Source organism: Panicum hallii, chromosome 2, assembly GCF_002211085.1.
Source record: "Panicum hallii strain FIL2 chromosome 2, PHallii_v3.1, whole genome shotgun sequence".
Lineage (NCBI taxonomy): Eukaryota > Viridiplantae > Streptophyta > Magnoliopsida > Poales > Poaceae > Panicum > Panicum hallii.
This window is the reverse complement of record NC_038043.1, coordinates 54,879,773-54,900,102: the sequence shown is the minus strand read 5'-3', so window position 1 is coordinate 54,900,102 and position 20,330 is coordinate 54,879,773. Positions and strand designations below refer to the sequence as shown.

Genomic DNA, 20,330 nt, shown 5'->3' with positions numbered 1-20,330 from the left:
ACAGTGCAAAATTGAACATTTCGTTTGAACTATAAACCCCTAGGTCTGTAGCGTCGAGTGATAATCCTAGATTATTAGGGCCCAACACCTGAACTGTGAAGAAGAAAGGTCGCTATTGTTTTACAGAAAAAAAGAAGGGAACAAATATCGTTTCGCTAGAGCTGGCAAGGCCCAATGATGATCACCTAAACTGGGCCGACGTGGCGCAAGTTAGCGCACACACCGCAATAGACTGACAGAGCTTCTTACATACGGGCCCCACCATCCGGACCGCGCGCAGCACACAATCATAAAGTCAAGATGATAAAATTCAGGTGGCAAAGCCCAAACAGTCCAGAAGGCCCACCACGAACCGCTCACATCGGATCCGCTCCAGCTCCGACGACGAGATGGGCTCCATGGAAGCGTCGACCGCGCCGGAGAACGGCTCCGCCGCCGGCGGCACGGCGTGCAACGGGGCGGGCGCTGCGCCGAACGGAGGAGTTATGGAGAGGAGGCTGAGGTCCTCGGCAGCGTCCGCGTCGTGGGCGGCGCACCTGCCCCTGGAGGTGGGCACGCGCGTGATGTGCCGGTGGCGCGACCAGAAGCTCCACCCCGTCAAGGTCATCGAGCGCCGCAAGGGCTCCTCGTCCTCTTCCCCCGCCGACTACGAGTACTACGTCCACTACACGGAGTGTAAGGACCCTCCCTGCCTCGCATCCCAATCCCATCGGGAGGTTTCGTGTCTAGGGTTAGGCTTTGGGCTCTTCAGATTTGGGGAAATCTGGGTTTTACAGCTCACTGGTCAATTGGATGTAGAGCCGTTCAATTGAAGGGTTTTTGTGATGAACTGAGCTTTCAGTTTTCATTCCTTCGCACATTTCAGCAATGATCGTTCAGGTGGTCGAGAATTTTAGTATAATCACAATCTCCTACCGACAATTTTAATTGGAAATTATGGCCAGTCTCTTGTAATAGCCGCAGCCTGTTCGGATATTGGATGACTAACTAACTTAAACGATTTGAACTTGCAGTCAATAGAAGGCTCGACGAGTGGGTTAAGCTTGAGCAACTTGATCTTGATACTGTTGAGACCGATGTCGATGAAAAAGTAGAAGATAAGGTAAGGGAAATGCATGCTGTTATATTATACAAATGATATCTATACCATTTGCATTTATTCAGTGGCTGCAACATTTGATTTGCGAAAATTTTCATGAAGCAATTTGTATAACTTTTATTGAAAGCACTGTTTTTGTAATATGAAGGCTTAATATGATTATCTTTTGATAATTATCCAGGCAACAAGCTTAAAGATGACTCGGCACCAGAAACGTAAAATTGATGAAACACATGTGGAGGTATGCTGCAGATGTTATTACTCACTGTAGTTTTAATATTTTCACTCTAAGTGTTATGTGAAGATTTATTATCGGAGTGGTAATTGAGGCATTAGCTTTCCATGCATTTGGTGAAAAATATTTCTTGCTCATTTGACCTCAATTGCTCTTGTAGCAAGGTCATGAGGAACTTGATGCAGCCAGCTTGCGGGAACATGAAGAATTCACAAAGGTGAAGAACATCGCGAAGATAGAACTTGGGAGATATGAGATAGATACATGGTATTTCTCTCCCTTTCCACCAGAGTACAATGACTGCCCGAAGCTGTTTTTCTGTGAATTTTGCCTCAACTTCATGAAGCGCAAAGAACAGCTTCAGAGGCACATGGTGAGCTATACTTATTTGTGCTTTGTACCTTGCCTATTTGTTAGATACATGTTGCTACCTTGAGATCGAAACTTATTGACCTTACCTTACTTAGCTCCTTATGTTTGACTCAACTCTAGGTGCTAGACGGGTAGTCACCGTGAGAATAGGAATTAGGCTGTCAAGACAGCAACTAGATTCGTCTAGGTAGTTTTGTACTGTATCAGCAAACATCCATATATTTATGCAAACAAATAATCATGCAGTATTCGGGTTGGTATGCCTTGCAATTAATCAATTTTAAAAAAGTAATCGTACAGTACTACCTTTAAAAAAGTAATCATACAGTACTACTATTAATAACAGAGCAACTACACATAACAAGGCCACAAGCATACAGGCACCCTAAAACAGTGGATAGGTGCCTGAGCAGTGGTTCACATATTTTGTTGCGCGCCCAGCCATGGTGGAGTTGACTTCCTAGACATATTAATCACCTCCCAGAACTAATGCCAAATATGATCATGTAGACAGAAACCGATTTGCCCACCATTTACCCCCTGAACAAGGGGCTTGACTGGCTAACAGTGACTAGACGTTGACAAATTGGGCTAGCTGGCTGTTTAGACGGATTCTTTCTGTACATTGACCACAAGGCGCCGCAATGGTGTATATGTGCCTTCTGGCAGTTCCTGCAAGAATCAGTGACAGCACTTTTCACTCTTTAGTGCAAGGAAATACATTAAATAAGACCCCTGGTACAACACAATTACGCAAAATGTCATATGATGCTGCTTCTTTATTACAACTTATTTTCCATATGTCGTAGCAAAGCCTTCTTTGACAAGCCGGAGTCATGGTTACAATTCACTGTTATACAATGCCATGTCTAATATGAACCTTGCTAGCATCACAGCATATTTACTATATTTTGTTTGGTTGTTCCTGTGCTGATCTATCATAATTTTATTTTGTTTTTGTTGCTTACAACTTGCTGTACATATGGTTTGTTTCAAGTTTCAACAGAATTCTCATGCATGCTGAAGTGCTATAAGGCACAACCAGTTCTTAATATCATTTTCTTTGGTTTTACAGAAGAAGTGTGATCTGAAACATCCCCCAGGTGATGAAATCTATAGAAGTGGGACTCTGTCGATGTTCGAGGTAAGTTTGTATCCATCTTAACTTCTCCCATAAGTATTTTGCTATCTGGACGTCCTAGTTATTGATCCTGTTGGTCTTATCGACATAATTTGTTGATGGGGTATCAAAGTTTTACTTCTGCCACTTTTGAGCAAACATTTTGAGAAGATGGCTCACACTGCAGTTTTGCAAATAGTTGCTTACATATACTTATTGTAGCAGTAGCTGTGGCTCACAGCTTTCCCATTCTAGGGAGAATGCATTAACAAAGCCTTTTGATCCCAAGCGAGTTGGGGTAGGCTAGAACATCGTAGACTTTCTAGCAAAATGTAAAAGAAGTCCGTGCATTTAATTTATTAGCAGGTTTATCCACTTTGCTGAATCTGGAAAAATATGCCACCAAAGTATTTTGGTCAGTTGTGGTTGGTCACTTAAAAGACCTTTTCAAGGCCATTGCTGTAATGTTTAGGAATGCAATAACAGACATGTATCATTCAATAAACATTTAGGAGGTCGCCCGATAGGTGCCACAATTGGCGACATTCAGTTCTTATGAATGAAGAATTTCTGTTGTCAAGCTGCTTGATTTGCTCTTTGGACAGTAATTTGAAGAATGCTAGCACAATTACAGGTTGATGGCAAGAAGAACAAGGTTTATGGACAGAATCTTTGTTATTTGGCCAAGCTATTTCTTGATCACAAGACATTGTACTACGACGTCGATTTATTCTTGTTTTATGTCCTGTGTGAATGTGATGACCGGGGATGTCATATGGTGGGATATTTCTCTAAGGTAAAGTTCACAACAATATGAATCTATGTTTTTGTTAAGCCCCTTCAGTAGTTTCTATACAAGATATGGTTCGCATCAGTAGATATTGATCATTTAATGCTAGAAAAACATATAGCTATATTTTGTTAAATGGATTTTTCTCTTTGCAGGAAAAACACTCTGAAGAATCTTACAATTTGGCTTGCATCCTCACTCTTCCCCCATACCAAAGAAAAGGATACGGGAAGTTCCTGATTGCTTTCTGTAAGTATGGCGTCTGGGTTGTATATTCCATTATCTAACTCTAAACTTTGAATCTCTCGCGGGCCAAAAACTACCTATGTACTCATCTTTTTGTTCACGGGAGAATTATTTTTACTGTTGTAGCATATGAGCTTTCCAAGAAGGAAGGTAAAGTTGGGACACCGGAGCGCCCTCTTTCTGATCTTGGTCTGCTCAGCTATAGAGGTTATTGGACTAGAGTGCTTCTAGAGATTCTAAAGAAACATAAAGGCAACATATCTATAAAGGTAACACCCTTCCTTCCATCCAGAAGTTTTTGGTTGTACAAATTTCTAAAGCTGATTGAATTATGATACAGCAGCTCTAGAAAGAGTTACTTGCTCTAGGTTATAATTCCTCGAACCAACCTAGCTAACCTCTTGGTCATACGTTCTATGACAAAAAAAAAAGAAGAGTTGAGCCGTGTTTCATGGATTACCCTTGAACAGGTTGGTGGTGGCTGTGCTGAATGCTGTGTTAGTTAAGCATTCCCTAAATAAGGACATTTCAGTGTCGTACTCCAGAACTTGATCTGTGCTATGGGTCTTTGCATGTGGGAGATTACCTAAGGAATGTTTGGGTTTAGTTCATCAGTTCCAATCTCCTTCCAACATACCCTAAAGGGTCAGTAGGGCTAGGCAGCCAGCGGAGTCACCGTAGCCTTCCTGCACGTTTTGTCTGGGCCCTGAAACTTTTGGGTGCATATGAAGCAGCCCATTTGGTGGTACAATGTCAGTTTTGCTGCCATTCAGGGAGGTAGTAGATTGATATACCTGGTTTTAACTCTGCCTGCAGTAGAATTTTTACTGGAAAACTGCTGAAGGAACAGTTATATGAGCAGTTCATGCTTTTTTTCCCCGCTTCTAGGACTAGGAGAATCATGTTTGTTCATGAAATCATTGTAATATCATAGAGAAGACATAACATGTAAATAGTAATGTCATATCATAGGCAGCTGTAACATGTACCAGATGTATAAAGATTACAACAAAAAAGCATATTAGGTTCAGATTCTTCAAGGCAAGTAAGAAGTATACTGAATAGAATTATTTCTAAAACTGTAAAATACAGTGTATGCTGACAGAGCCACGTGCAACCAGTAAAATCTGCAGAAACTTCCATCATGGAAGGACATTGATCCATGTGCTCTCTGGCTCTTCTGCCTGTGGCATTCCTGTTTATGTTGCTGCAGCCCTTGAAAACGTTTGGACGTATTGAAAGCAGACCATTTCATGATAGTACATGGAACTATTGTATTCTGGACGTCAATTGTTGTTGCCTTCTTGTCTCTGACCTGTAACCACAGTGTTTGTTGGTAGAGGGCACATGGTCATAGCAGATCTTAAGAGTTCACCTTCCTACATATATAGCGCGTCCCTCTACCATTCATAGTTGTTTCTTAGTCCAAATGACAGCATCCTGCTACCACATCATCTCGCCATCAGTTTCTATCATATGGTTCCTATATGCATTCGCATCTGTTCCTATCATATGGTTCCTATACGCAGTCGCATCTGTTTCTAACGAGCTTTTGCACTTGCATGCAGGAACTTAGCGATATGACGGCAATAAAAGCAGATGACATCTTGAGCACGCTGCAGAGCCTGGACCTAATCCAGTACCGCAAAGGGCAGCACGTCATCTGCGCCGACCCCAAAGTCCTGGACCGCCACCTCAAGGCGGCGGGTCGGGGCGGCCTGGACGTCGACGTTAGCAAGCTGATCTGGACTCCCTACAAGGAGCAAGGCTAAGGCACAGCAGCTCTCAAGCCCAAGACTAGAGACGCTGACCGATCCAGTCCTGTACATTTGCTAGGATCTCATCTCCCCCCACTCGTGCACTGTCAAACTGTAGTAGTCTGTAACTGTAACATCCACATTGTTGTGTTTGTGCTGCAGTAGCCTCCGAAAGCGAAAGAACTACAACCCCAACTCTTGGTTTCCCAACTCCCTTCTTTATCTCGCATCAATCATGCCGCCTTTTCTCCTTGATAGCAGCCAAATCAGGGCGAGGAACCGGCAGCGAAGTGAGACCGGTCTAAGGCCCCATGATTCAAGGGAACAGCTGTGCCGATCTGCTGCTGACCGTGCCCGGGCGGCCATTGCCAGATACAGATCCTGCCCAGCCACTCGCTTCGAAAGGGGCCTGGCCCCGTGCCACGCATGCCCGGTTCATGCTTGCATTTTTGTTCGCCGGTGTTAGTGTCGCACGTTTGGCATGGCCGTTGCAGCAGATTGGGCGTACCGGCACGCTCACCTGTGCGCCCATATGGGTGGGGCTCGCGTGTACGTGCGTGCCCATGAGCCGGGGGAGAGAGAGGGTGGAATGGGTTAAGCGTGAGGGGGGACAAAAACAAACCGGGGAGGGAGCAAGGGGTTGTGGGGAAGACGACAGATGCAGTTGCGGGTTCAGGCGGGGACGCGAGGAGATGGAGATGAGATGGGATCCGTCGTGGCGTGGGGGCCGAGCGCTGCGCGGCCTACTGGGCGGGTGGTGCACTGGTGCTGGCGCGTGCGCTCCACCTCCACCTGCGCGCGAACTCGGCAGGCCACCCGTCCCGGGCCCTCAAGATTTTTTTCGAAAGACGGCCCTCGAGATGGAGAGCGCGAGACCATCCTACCCCTGCGTCAAAGTGTAGTAGGTCCTCGCATCTAGACGTCGTTTGGTCATTTGGCGTCGCTGAACGTTGCAGAACAGGGGGAACGCACGCTGAAGATACGGTCGCTTTCTCACGCCGGAAGAAGCTGCTGAAGCAAAAGAAAGATACCAGGAGCAGACGAGAAAAGCGTTTCGCTTCGGATGGGCAAGGGAGGGGGAGGGTACACGTACACCCAGGCACGCATGATTGGCGCCGGTGCTCGGTGTTCCGCCGCGGCCGTGCCCGTGCCGTGCCTATCCCGCAGCCGCTTTACGCTAATACCGATGCGCTCCCCGGCTTTCTCACGAGCGCTAATCATGCGCGCACAGCCGCTGTCCCTCCCGGTGGTTAGTCTAATCGTCGGGTCTCGCGGCTCCTTCAGCGGCGAGCCGGACGGCATCTCCAGCCAGCAGCTCGCGCCGCGGGAGCGCGAGCGAGCGGTGTGTTTGTGTCGAGGACGGAGGCGGCCGGCTCGGGCAGTCAGGCTCTCCCTCTGCCTGTGAGGCTCCCCTCTCCTTGTCCGCCGGCCCCACATGCTCCCTGGCGTCGCGTGGCGCCGCCACGAGCCCACGAGGGGCGCGGATCAACTAGCCGGCGTTGGGGTTGGGTAGGGTTGGGTTCGGGTCGGGACTCGGGACGCGCAAAGACCGTGAACCGGAATTGTTTAGCCGGCCACACAAGCAGCTGCAGCTCGAGACCTGAGGACAGAGCGATCATTACCTGAGGACAGAGAGAAAACCTCGCGACAGCGACGCGGCGCGCGGATGGCTCGGCCACCTGGCACCGAACCCCTTGACGCGACACATGGAGAAGGCAAGCGGGCAGGCGCGGGGCCGTGGCCGTGGCACGCGCGAGCGGGCGACAAGCAGGCGAGGCCAGCGGGGAGAAGACAGGCCCGGCCCTGAGGGGGGCCGAGAGGGGCGGCTGCCCCGGGCCCCCAAAATCAAATGGCCCTGTCCGCAGGTACGTATACAATGCACTAGGTAGATGTAATACGCTAACGAAACCATGCAGCTTCTACGCTGCGTCCTTAAGTTTTCTATCTTCGTAAATCGTAATCCCATCCGCGCGTCCTCTCGATTGTCCTTCATTTTTTTGGCTGCTTGCGATTCACAGACTCGTCACTCACTCTCACTCTGGTGGCGTGCTGGCAATGTGCCTCCATCGATCCATCTTTATAGTCCGTATCTCAATCTTACTCAGAGAGTCGCCGTCGTCAATTCTAACAGAGAAGCGTACGACCGTAGGCAAAAGCAAGCAGACAAGGTAGAAAGTAAGATAGGCATTTTTATTTTTAGTTTAAACCAGACATAAATCCTCACCAGCTCAAATAATTAGATTAATTTGTATCTTATGTTTTACTTGTGAGTGACGATGAGATCAGTATATTAAATTGATCATTTGTATATTGCTGAGATATATATTGAGATTGGAGAGTCCTACACAAGGAGGATCAGTAACATTTTATATAGTTGATTTGATACCTTTGAAGTTTATCGCTAGCTAGTTAGCTTTGAACTACCTATAATTTTTTAAATTTTTTGGAATAATCGTATCACCTAGAAGTTATGAGTATCTAGAAGTAGTTATTGGATGAAATCAATGTATATCATCAACAACAACTTCACATCTTCAAATATTAGATGAAACTTTTAAAATAATATGTAGAAATTATTTGGTATAATTATCATTTGTACATAATATTTATACGTCATCGTCATAGAGACCCTTTGACTTTTATTCCGCGTCCCGGATCCCTGAAAACTCAGGACCGGGGCTGGGAGAAGAGAACGCGCCGTGGCCGTGCGCGTGGCCGGTCTGGTGCGCTGTATGTTACCCGCGGGGATCGCCTCTGTAAAGCGCGCGCGCGGCGCGCCGGTGGCGGATGGCGCCACGGGACGGAACGCGACGGGGGGCGGTGGCGTGGCGTGGCATGGTCTGGAGCCTGCCTGCCTGCCTGCCTGATCCGGCGGCGTCTCCTTCCCCTCGCTCGCCTCCAGATATTCCTGTCGCGGCCGGGAAACACTTGTTTTCTCTCCTTGCATTATTTTTGCTCTCCAAACAATCCCCTCTCGCTGTCTGCGTGCCTGTCTCTGGAAGACTAGACCTTTTGGAAAAGCAAATTTGCAGGCTCGGAGGCTTTCCCTGGCAGTCAGCCACGCTTCGCTTATCCTTCTGTCATGCCGGGCCCACCTTGATGCGGGTACAGCCAGAGCCTGGGCCCACTGGCAGAAGATAGTAGCACTACTCCACTGGTACTCCATATCCATATCCATTGCAGAGTTTTTGTACACCGATGCAACTTGTTTGCCATTGATGTGGTATTATTATTCAGATGGAGGCCCTGGTGTTAGTGTTCCTGCCTTTTGTCTCTGAATCTGAGTAACACAGTAACACCATGATGCATGCCTGGCTCATAAGCTAACCAAACCGGCCCCTAGGTTTAGCTGCAAAAGAGGCATGGAGAACATCATCTCGCTGATCGAGTAGCAAATTACTTTTATCAGATCAGATGATTCAAACCCAAGCAAAGCTAGCCGTGCCCCCCGGCCTTCCCTCCCTCTGCCTGCCCGTCTGTCCCTGCCCATCGATGACAGCTCTGAGTGGCGTGGATAGCCTCAACCCCGCGCCCGGCTTCATCGTCTTTCTTTCAGTGAAAGTGCCCTCCCTGGTTAATCCCCGCCGTTTGTACCACCACCAACTGCCCCCCCATATCTTTGCTGTCCTTTTCCGCCTGCCACGATCATCATTCATCGCCCTTCTGTGAATATCAAATCCTCTCTGTTTTTTTTTTTCAAAACTCACCCACTTCGGCAAGAATATTGATCTAATTCTGGAGTGAATAAACGCATTTGTTATTTTTTTTGTCCTGCCTGTCAATGTCTAGTACACGGTTTGGTTCGGTTACGTACAGCTCATGTGCATCGGGTTGTTGGTATGGTTCTCTCTCTCTCTCTCTCCCCCAAGAGCCAACCAATTCCCACTCGGTATTCCCTTCGGTTCAGTACGTGTGAAACGTCACCTGACTACCGATTCCCCTGCATAAATTAGCAAGCAGCGCTGCTAGGTGCCAGATCAGCCGAATACCGATGTGGCATTTCTCCGGATCTGCTCTCCAAGAATTGGGATCCAGAACAACACGTCATGATTCTATATATACTGTATGTACTGGTGTGGTGAACCTACCTAATCATGCCAAGAAACTTCCTCATCGCTTCACACCGATAGTACCTAGCGCATGTATCTCTGTGACGCGGGGATTGGATTCATAGTGTTCAAATCATCCTTTTTCTTTCGTGATTGGTCAAATGATGCACCCGCAATCTGATAAGTGTCTCAATTAAAAAAAATTAATTCACATTCAGCTTCTTGCCTTCTTCCAACACATGGCTTGGCACCAGGCACCAACAGGCACCCCATGCATCCAGCTCAGGACTAGCCATGCACATCCTACTACTACCGCAACTGCAAAATCAAGGGAGGGAAATTAGGAGGAATATTTGACTTGTGCAGCCGCGGCTCCGTCCAATCAATCATGCCTGCCGCCTTTTAAACTGGGAAAATATATTCCCTGTCCTGACCTACTAGCGCTTTTGCAAATCCTGACTGATCAGGCCGGCCGGCGCTCATGTTCTTTCTCCGCGTCCCTGCTAATAATTCCCCCTCCCAGCCGAGCCACCACTCGTGTCCCCGTCACGACAGCTCGAGGAGACTCGAGGGCAGGCCGGGCTCCCAACGCCCATCGCGCTCGCCGGATTGATGGATACGAGACACGCGGTCATTTTCGGGGCATGCTTTCCTCCTAACAGCAGGCATCCCCTCGCCCGGATTGGGGTATCATCGCTAGAACCCTTTTGGATTAGGGGATCTGTCAGACACTGCACTCCTACTTTCCTTTCGCCCTTAATTAAAAAGCCCAAGAAAAAGAAATTCATATACTAGATTGCTGGAAAATTTAGGAAAGATTATTGTGAGCAAATTGACGCAACTTTTGTTTAACAAACCATTGTGTATCTGTCTTGCAAGTTTTCAAAGCTCCATTTCTCACCACGTCAACCTGTCCTCGTCACCCGAAATGTGAATTCGATACGCGTTGATTTTCTTACCCCCCGCCCGGCTTCGTTCTAATGTGGCAGCTGGCCTGCTTGGCCTGTTGAGTGGCCTGAAGAAAGAAAGCATATGGGGAGGAGAGGAGGTGAGGTGAGGAAAAGGAAAGCCGGCCAGGCAGGGGCAGCTCACCTGAGCTGGAGGAGGGAAAGGGGTCAAAGACTGAAACAGCCTAGGGGCATGTGGGGCTCTTACTTTCCTACCAGTACCCGGTGCCTGCACACATCATTTTGCAGATTCTTTTCTGTTTTCTTTTGCCTCACCCTTTTGATTTGGATGAATGGGATGGGGGAGCAATCTTTGCCTTCTTGGTTGTTTAATTTTTTTATTTATTACTTGCTGTGTTCATAAGGCACAGGCTAAACGATGCATGGATAGATAACAGTTATCCAGTTTTTTGGTTATATATTTATCTGAAACCACTCTGTTTGGATAAAGAATAGGTGATTGTTTGTAGACCATGGTAGATGCAGACAATAAGCACAAATCTAACAGAGAACTAAAACAAAAAAAATGAATATGAAAATCGCTAATATTAGCATTCTTTTTATTCACTAAAAAAATGCAAACTTGATACTCTAAATGTGCTGTAGCAGCCCAGAAAAAATCCGAACGTATCCATGCAGTCCACAGTAGTAAGTAGTAACAGTCTAAACAGTGAGGTTAACACCAGGACACAGCAGTCTCACAGCTAAGCTTAATAAACTGCTAAGCACACAAACACTGCTACCACTCCACACAACCACCTGTGACTTTCCAGTCTGTACTCTCTCTCTCTCTCTCTCTCTCCTGTTATTACTCACCCATCCCCTCCCGTTTCCAAAAATTTGGCCTTTCTCTCACACATCTCGCTACCACCTCTCTCCATCTCCAATGGCGGCCGCCACCACCACCTCCCCTTCCTCCTCCTCGGCCTCCTACAAACCCTAACCCTAGATAGTTATCGCCACTTCCTCCCCGCATCTATGGCTGTTCTCCTTGCGTTCGTTCTCCTTCTGCTTTCCGGGGGCGCCGCCGGCGACGACGTGGCGGCGCTGCTCGAATTCAAGAAGGGCATCGCGGACCGGGACCGGGACCCCGTGCTGGGGTCCTGGTCCCCGCCGGCGACCACCGAGGCCGGCAACGGCGCCGGGGGCTGCCCCGCCGCGTGGCGCGGCGTGGTGTGCGACGGCGGCGCGGTCGTCGGCGTCATGCTCGACGGCCTCGGCCTCTCCGGGGAGCTTAAGCTGGGGACGCTCGCTGGTATGCGCGCGCTCCAGAACCTCTCCCTCGCCAGGAACGCCTTCTCCGGCCGCCTGCCGCCCGGCATCGGCTCCTTATCCTCGCTGCGCCACCTCGACCTCTCCGGGAACCGCTTCTACGGGCCCATGCCGGGCCGCCTCGCCGATCTCTCCGGCCTCGTCCACCTCAACCTCTCCCACAACAACTTCTCCTCCGGCTTCCCCACCGACGGGATCCGGCAGCTGCAGAACCTGCGCCGCATCGACGTCCGCAACAACTCCTTCTGGGGCAATGCCGGGGATCTGCTCACTGAGCTCCGCAATGCCGAGTACATCGATCTGAGCGACAACCTCTTCACCGGCAGCGTCGATTTGGAGCTGGACAAGCTGACCAGCATCGGGAACACGGTCAAGTATCTCAACGTCAGCCAGAACAAGCTGGGCGGTGGCTTCTTCCGGAATGAGACAGTGGGGGCGTTCAAGAACTTGGCGGTCCTTGATTTGAGCAACAATGGGCTTGGTGGGACAGTGCCCAGGCTCGATGCGTGGTTTTCGCTGGAGATTTTCAGGGTTGCCGGCAATGGGCTGTTTGGGATGATGCCCGAGGCACTTCTCCAGAATTCGATGCGTCTCGTCGAGGTTGATCTCAGCAGGAATGGCTTCTCAGGTACCTTCCCATTTCTACTGAAATGTACATGTCTCGTTGAATTTTGTGATCTATCAGAGTAGGAATCCCACTATAAGTTGAGTGGTGGTGATCTATTAGTTTGTTTCTTGTGTTGTTTAATTTCCTTGACGACGCGGATGGCCAGGGGCTCCCCAGCTATGCCGCTTAAAATTCCAAGCTGCGAATCAGATTGTGGAGGTTGGTGGCATTCGTGGACATGCATGACTGATGGCAATGAGTTCATCATGATGGCATTGCAAAATGATCACTGCATCTTAATTCTGGAATACTCCATTTGCTTGGATGATTTGATGAGCATAGATAAAAACAGGCTCTTCCATCAGTGTCGCTTGTCGTTGTGTAGAAAGTGTGCCGTTTTCCTTTAGACGGATATGGTCAGCATCCTTGTACTTGCATGCATGCTGGCTTGCAGTTGATGTTTTGAGAATTATTTTTTCCTCCCATTTTAGTCATTTGTTTCCTTTTATAGCATCCGTGATATTAGCAAGAAGTAGTTATGTAACTAAGAAAAGTATTAGGTCGGAACCAACTATTTTCTGACAGCTGGTATCTGGTGATTGATAAGTGAAGTAAACATTTTTTTCCTATCGAATCAACTATCATGTTGGTTCTTGATTTCTTATAATGTAGATCTGTTGCTGGCTCTGAGCCAGCTATCATGACTTTTCACGGTTCAATCAAGAATGTTACAATCAATGCCATGGAATGAGATTGACTATTGGAAATGTATAAACATCAGAGATTTGGACCTATTTTGACATTTGATCATGTGCTTGTTTAACTATTCCACTTCCATGTATCCTGTCTTGCTTACAGTCATTTACAGATACTCTATTCATTTACATTTGTTGTTAAATGATGCATGTGCCCTTAAACTTTGCAGGGTCACTGCCTATCGTGAACTCTACAACTTTGAAGGTGTTGAATCTCTCCTCCAATGTTCTATCAGGATCATTGCCAGCCACTGTTGGCAAGTGTACCTCAGTTGATCTTAGCGGAAACCTATTTTCTGGGGAGCTAGCTATATTGCGTTCCTGGGATGGGATTGTCGAGGTTATTGACTTGAGTTCGAACAAATTGGAGGGAAGCTACCCAAATGACGCCGCCCAGTTTCAGAATCTAGTCTCATTGAAGTTGCGGAACAATTCATTGTCTGGGTCTCTCCCTTCCGTTTTGGGAACCTATCAAAAGCTCTCTGTCCTCGATCTCAGTCTGAATGCACTTGGGGGATCTGTTTTGCCTACTTTCTTCATGTCACCAGCTTTGACAGTGTTAAATCTTTCTGGAAACAGATTTACTGGAACTATTCCATTGCAGAGCACCCATTCAACGGAATCAATACTTCTCTCATCTCAACCTGCTCTCAAGATTGTTGATCTGTCCAGTAATTCTTTGAATGGACCATTGCCACCAGATATCTCCAACTTGCAAAAACTTGAGTTTCTTATTCTTGCAATGAATGAATTATCTGGGGAGATACCCAGTGAGATAAGCAAGCTTCAAGCTCTGGAGTATCTTGACTTATCACACAATCACCTCACAGGCAGAATTCCGGATATGCCTCAAAATGGTCTTAAGCTATTCAATGTATCTTACAATAATTTACAAGGATCTGTTCCTAAAAGTGTTGAAAAGTTCCCTTTATCTTGCTTCCGACCTGGAAATGACTTGTTAGTTTTCCCAGATGGTCTGCCTGCTGGAAATGATGATTACACTGGAGTTGCTCAGAGCCGAACATCTCACGGGCATAAGGCAGGTGTTCGAGTTGCTCTTATTGTTGGCTGCATTGGAGCAATCTTGCTAGTGATCTTCATAGCCTTAGCACTCTATGTGGTCAGGTCTCAAGAGCTTTGTGGAAGAAATGGATTTAGAGGTCAGATTACCATCAGGGATCTAAAGGGGAGAATAAGCCGTCCGAATCTGTTCAAGTCGCCCAAAGATAATGTTATACCAAGTAAAACAAGTTTCTCAAATGATCATCTCTTAACGGCTGCAGCTAGATCTATGTCTGCCCAGAAAGAGTTATTGGCTGAAGCTGCTGTGGAATATGGTTACACCGATCCAAAGGAGGTTGCTGAATCCACAAGCACAGGTGTCGCTGAGACTTCTGCTGCAGTCCAGGTTCGAGAGTCTTCTCCACGGGCTGCATTGCCAACATCACCACACTTTGCTGACTCCAGATTCCATGAGGAACCTGTAGCTTTTGAAGTATACTCACCAGATCGGTTGGTTGGAGAATTGATTTTCATGGACAGCACTTTGGTTTTCACAGCTGAGGACCTCTCACGCGCACCAGCAGAGGTTCTTGGAAGGAGCAGTCATGGAACAACATACAAGGCTGTTCTACAAAGTGGGCATGTCCTGACTGTGAAATGGCTGCGTGTTGGTCTTGTGAAGCATAAAAAAGAGTTCACTAAGGAGGTAAAGAGGATTGGCACTATCAGACATCCAAATATAGTTTCATGGAGAGCTTTCTATTGGGGTCCTAAGGAGCAAGAGAGATTAATTATTTCTGACTACGTCAATGGAGATAGCTTGGCACTTTACCTCTATGGTAACTATCTCACGCTCATCCTCATTTTAAGCATCGATTTCCTTGATTTTTTTTGTTTGTTAGGTTGATATACATTGTCTCCTTGAGAAAAATATGTTGTTCCACTGACCACTATTATATATATATATACACACACATATGAAAGATATTGCCTCTAATTCTTTAGTCATTTCTCACCAGACTTAAGATTTACTTCCAGTCACTGATTATGTAATCTTCTGTGATACAGAGTCAACTCCCAGAAGATACTCCCGTCTGTCAGTTTCTCAGCGGCTCAGAATCGCCATTGACCTAGCTCGCTGCCTTCAGTTCCTACACCATGAGAAGGGCCTGCCTCATGGCAATCTGAAGCCAACTAATATATTCTTGACTGGTCCTGACCTGTCTCCTAAGCTGGTGGATTATGGTCTACATAGGTTCATGACTCCAAGCGGCACTGCTGAGCAAATACTGAATTTAGGAGCACTAGGTTACCGAGCCCCAGAACTGGCAAATGCAGCCAAGCCTACTCCATCGTTTAAGTCTGATGTGTATGCATTCGGGGTGATTGTCATGGAGATGTTGACGCGGAAGAGTGCAGGAGACATCATCTCAGGCCAATCTGGTGCTGTTGATCTAACTGACTGGGTTCAGATGTGCAACAGGGAAGGGCGGGGAACTGACTGCTTTGACCGGGACATCACGGGCTTGGAAGAATCCCCGAGGATAATGGACGAGCTGCTGGCGATCTCGCTTAGGTGTATCCTACCTGTAAATGAGAGGCCTAACATGAAGACGGTCTGCGATGACCTGTGTTCCATAACAGTGTGAGTTTCCCTTTGGTTTCCTTCCCCTGTGTACATGTAACCGATTTTCCGTCTCAGTTCGTCCCGATTTTTTCCGTGGGTTTTCCAGAGCCTTGTAGCCAGGGTTTGTTTGATTGGTAACTGCTAGTGTAAAGAGGATTCGATCCACCCATTGATTGATTGATATCAACCATTGCCGTCTTTCTTCATGAGTTCGACACCAATGTCTTGCTGTTCACCCATCAATTTCTTCACACTGAGCATTTCCCTGTGAGTTGTTACTGCACACCGTCGCTCCTGTAGCTGCAACATGCAATCCTGCTGTCGGTCTGCTGCTGCTCGTGTACGTGAAGTTACTTCGATTTCGGCCTGCTTGACTATTACTGGCCTCACATGCGGTTCTGGAGCAGCTGCAGCATGTGTTGGATATCTAGTGCCCCCTGTAGCAACCATTCTGGCGCAAGATTTATTGAATGAAACACAGGGGTCGTTACTGAACCGGTCCATGCTGCAGCCTTCAATTCTCGCTGTGGAAACTGGAGAGGCCGGCGGGCGCAGCCATGTTCTCCCGGCCAGAAATTCTCCACCCGCCTCTGAATGTGGCCATCTTCATCTCGCCGTGGACTGGCAGCTACCCGCTGACCAACTGACGGTCACGATGGCGCCAATTGGCATCGAACCAACGTCGCATGGCGCACCGAGACTGACCAGGTGGGGCCATGGTGTTGCCAGGTAAGCCTTTGGAGGGCATTCCTTCGGTTGCAGATGAGTGGAAGACAACGACGGGCATCGGCGCATGACAGCATCAGCCTCGAGCCCTCGACATCTCACTCTCGGAGTCGGAGTCAGCATGATTCCGACCATTGACAATCTGACACCGTCACCTACTGGGAGTCGGCTCCCTTTCTTATTAGGCGCCTATATACGGCCCTCGTCATCTCACGCTCCAGCGCTGTGCGCGCACCACCACAAATAGATCGACGCCGGTCCCAATCGATATACGCGCATGCACGAATGGAGCAGCGACAGCCTCGTCCGGATCACGCTGTCGTTGCCATTGAACTTCAACTCATCACCATCGCCGGCGACGCCGGCCACCGTGACGCCGCCGACGTCAAACTAGGCGACAACGCGGACTGCCATGTCGTGCACGCCACCGCAGAACCCGAGGGTGTCAACAGCGGCGGCGGCGGCCACGACGGTGGCGGCATCTCTCCGCACAGCACACCCTCGTCAACATCTCCGCTATCTGGGCTCCTCAGCCGCAGCATGCTCCTATGCTCTACATAGTAGCAGTAACAGATCATAATTCTAATGCTTTCTTTACGATCCAATCTTTAATTATTTTAGCTTAAAATTATATAACAAGGTCCGGCTTTTAGATTATCTAGATAAAAATTGAAGCCTTTTACCACCCCTGGCCCCACGTCAGCAGCCACGTGCAGCTGTCCAGCCTACGACTGTGGCGCTGTGGACGAGCTCTGCTGGCGGTCCACGCTGGCTACAGCGCTCCTCCTCGCCTCCTCCAGCCCCATGCCAGCAACCGCGGCGCGATCGTGGAAAAGCTCTGCCTCGGACACACGCTGGCCACCCCGGCTCGCCCCATACGGGCAGCCACAGGCCCGCGGCGCACTTGTCTTGCCCCATACGCAGTGGCGGTGCTGAGGTCCGCCTGTCCGGATTACTCCATCTGCTCTAAGTGCATGTCGTTCTTTTCTCCGAGAAACAACTTTGACTAAATATATATTAAAAAATATTAATATTTATGGTACATAATTAGTATTATTAGAAAGATCTTTGAATCTAGTTTTTAATGAATTTATTTGGAGATACAAATATTATAAGTATTTTCTATGAAATCGAATCAAATTTGTGGCACGCACACCAACAACGACAATTATTTAGGGACGGAGGGAGTAGTTTGGTAGTTGGTATAGGAAACCGTGTCGGTGGAGCCCGCGCGGTGTGGATCCGTGTGTCAGCGAGTGTCGCTAGGTGTATTGAAGATTTTTTTTTCTCTCCTCTTCACTCTCCTATTTTTTATATAAAGAAAAAAGTTGGAGGTTCTACGCCCAACATTTATGGATGTATAAAGTATCACACAGTACATATCATATTAGTACTTAGACTACAAGCACCGTAGAAAGAAAAGTTTTAAACAAAGCAAATAGGATTAAAAGCTAAGCCTCAATTCTATAGCCGAAATTTGATCTGAAGTTGTTGAAAAGCTTCGTGACAGTAGTTTCCAGAATCCTGCATCTCTTTTTGCTCATTTCTTTCTTCCTCCTTAAACAACAACGACCACTCTCTGATCCACTCTGATCCAGTAAGTCCATGCATCGGCTATTATGAGCCACTATCGAACCGTTGGCCATGCACTGATTGGTATTAATAAACCAATTTCATGGACAATTAGAGCCTCGCATAGATTTGTTTGCAATAACATGAACAAATAGAGCTAAATTAGTTTCGTGACAGAATGCATCAATACCTCGAGATAATATTAGATTTGTAGTTGGCACGACCTTTTGCGATGGAACACAAGGTATTGTTCAACTATCGTCCATGAAAGATTGATAGATGTTCTCGTCACAATTTTCGGAAAAAAAAAGATGTTCTTGCCACATGGGCCTAAATACTACTGGTAGCTCGGAAGGCTTGCCATTCGGGCAGCACCCGAGTGCGCCAACCCAGCTCCACTTGTCCACCTGCCACACCATCGCCCGAGACGGCTGTAGCGGCGGCGGCGGCGAGAACCGATACTACGGCTAGTTGTAAGGGTCTGTTTGGATCAAGGGCAAATGGCAAAAGGGAATGGTAAAATTTTTGCTCCTGTCACATCAGATGTTTGGACGCTAATTAGAAGTATTAAATATAGTTTAATTAAAAAACTAATTACATAGATGAGGACTAAATGACGAGACGAATCTATTAAGCCTAATTAATCCATAATTAGTAAAATTACGGTAGCATTTGCCCTTTTGCACTTTGGGGTATTTGGATCCAAAAGTGAAAAAAAAAGTGCAAAAGAGTAAAAGTTTTGCACTTTCTCTTTCTATTTCCATTGGATCCAAACAGCCCCTAACCTTTTAACTCAGCTGGTTTTCGTAGCATTAAATACGTTAATACGTAAGTAAAAAGCTAAGGTGGTCGGAAAGTTAATAAGAAGAGAAGAAAAAAAAATAAAAAACCGTATCTTATACAAGAAATCATATCTACATGAAAACCAAGACAAAAGAAGAGGGGATAGGGTGGAGAAAAGAGAGAGAAGAAAAATATTTGGATAGTAATTTATTTTGAAGAAATCATGCATTGGAGATGTAGTTTCTATATATAGTGTTTATATAATATGGTAAGTATGGAAAGTAGTTCTAGTGTCTTGTGTTGGGATTGGGACTGGATCTCGTGCCGAGGCTGAGAGGGCTGTTCGCCTGTTCCCACACATCGACCTGGGAGGGCGGCCTGGTGCGGCGCACAGGATGGGAGGAGCCGCGGGGGCGGGTCGGCTCCGACATTGGGCCTGCCTACTTGGGCACGCGGGCACGGGCGCGGCCCAGTCGGATCGGCTCACGTGGGCATGAGGGTCTTGAGCACCAGGGCAGGGCTAGGCTGGAAGCACGAGCGGCCACGGGCGAGCGCGTGGCCTGGTAGCGCGTCCGCGGCACCGTGACGCCGTGCGCGCGGTTTGGGAGCTGGCGGACGGGGGCGGCAGTCTCGGAGGAGCAGCGGTAGATGGTAGTGGTAGTGCTACTGCTGCAAGCGGGTCCCTCGAAGACAGCGGCTGCCCAGCCCGCTGGCCGCCCATGCCAGAGCCCCTTCCTTCCTTCCCTGCTGCCCACGCCTGTCTTGCCGTCGCGCCCGCCGCCGCCCGCTGCGCCCCACCAGTAAGCACGACCAAATCCACTCACAGAAGATCCTATAACTAGGGGGCGCTTGGTTACAAATGGTCAAATTTTAGCCCTATCACATAAAGAGAATCTTGTCATTTAAAAATATTAAATAAAGTTTAATTATAAAACTAATCGTAGAATCTCTGCGCTAATTTGCGAGATGAATCTAATAAGATATATTAATCAATGGTTAACGAATGATTACTGTAGCATCACGGTAGCAAATCGTAGATTAATTAGACCTATTAAATTTATCTCGCAAATTAGCACCATATATAAAGTAATACTCTAGATAGCAAGGTTTTTTTATGTGATAGGGCCTTACTCACACGTTCGTTTGCATGAAAAGAAAAGGACCAGCTTCCTTTGTACTTCGCGACTGGCAACCGGCAGCCGGCGATTCCTCCTCCAGCCCACGTTCAGGATCTGATTGGTATGTGCATCTAAATTTTTAGCACTCCACTGGATGAGTATGTGCACATGCGTTGCTGGAGAAAAATTCTCTGCGGCGCGCCCCTGGTGCTTCCTCGCCCAGGATGTCGGCACGTGTGCAGCGGACCCTATT

At 47.7% G+C, this 20,330-nt stretch overlaps 2 protein-coding genes across 2 annotated transcripts; both read left to right on the top strand.

The window, feature by feature from the left end:
* The first annotated feature begins 310 nt into the window (after positions 1-310).
* On the top strand, positions 311-5,829 carry LOC112883303 (putative MYST-like histone acetyltransferase 1). Its single transcript, XM_025948588.1, has 9 exons — positions 311-675; positions 1,014-1,102; positions 1,281-1,340; positions 1,495-1,707; positions 2,782-2,850; positions 3,461-3,622; positions 3,772-3,865; positions 3,989-4,131; positions 5,431-5,829. Exons 1-9 carry the CDS (start codon positions 390-392, stop codon positions 5,632-5,634), a joined length of 1,320 nt encoding a protein of 439 aa, XP_025804373.1. The 5' UTR covers positions 311-389; the 3' UTR covers positions 5,635-5,829.
* Positions 5,830-11,445: 5,616 nt separating this feature from the next.
* On the top strand, positions 11,446-16,090 carry LOC112881591 (probable inactive receptor kinase At5g10020). The gene is made up of 3 exons (XM_025946359.1): positions 11,446-12,515; positions 13,420-15,090; positions 15,320-16,090. The coding sequence occupies exons 1-3, from the start codon at positions 11,594-11,596 to the stop codon at positions 15,898-15,900; spliced, it is 3,174 nt and encodes a 1,057-aa protein (XP_025802144.1). The 5' UTR covers positions 11,446-11,593; the 3' UTR covers positions 15,901-16,090.
* Positions 16,091-20,330: the final 4,240 nt, after the last annotated feature.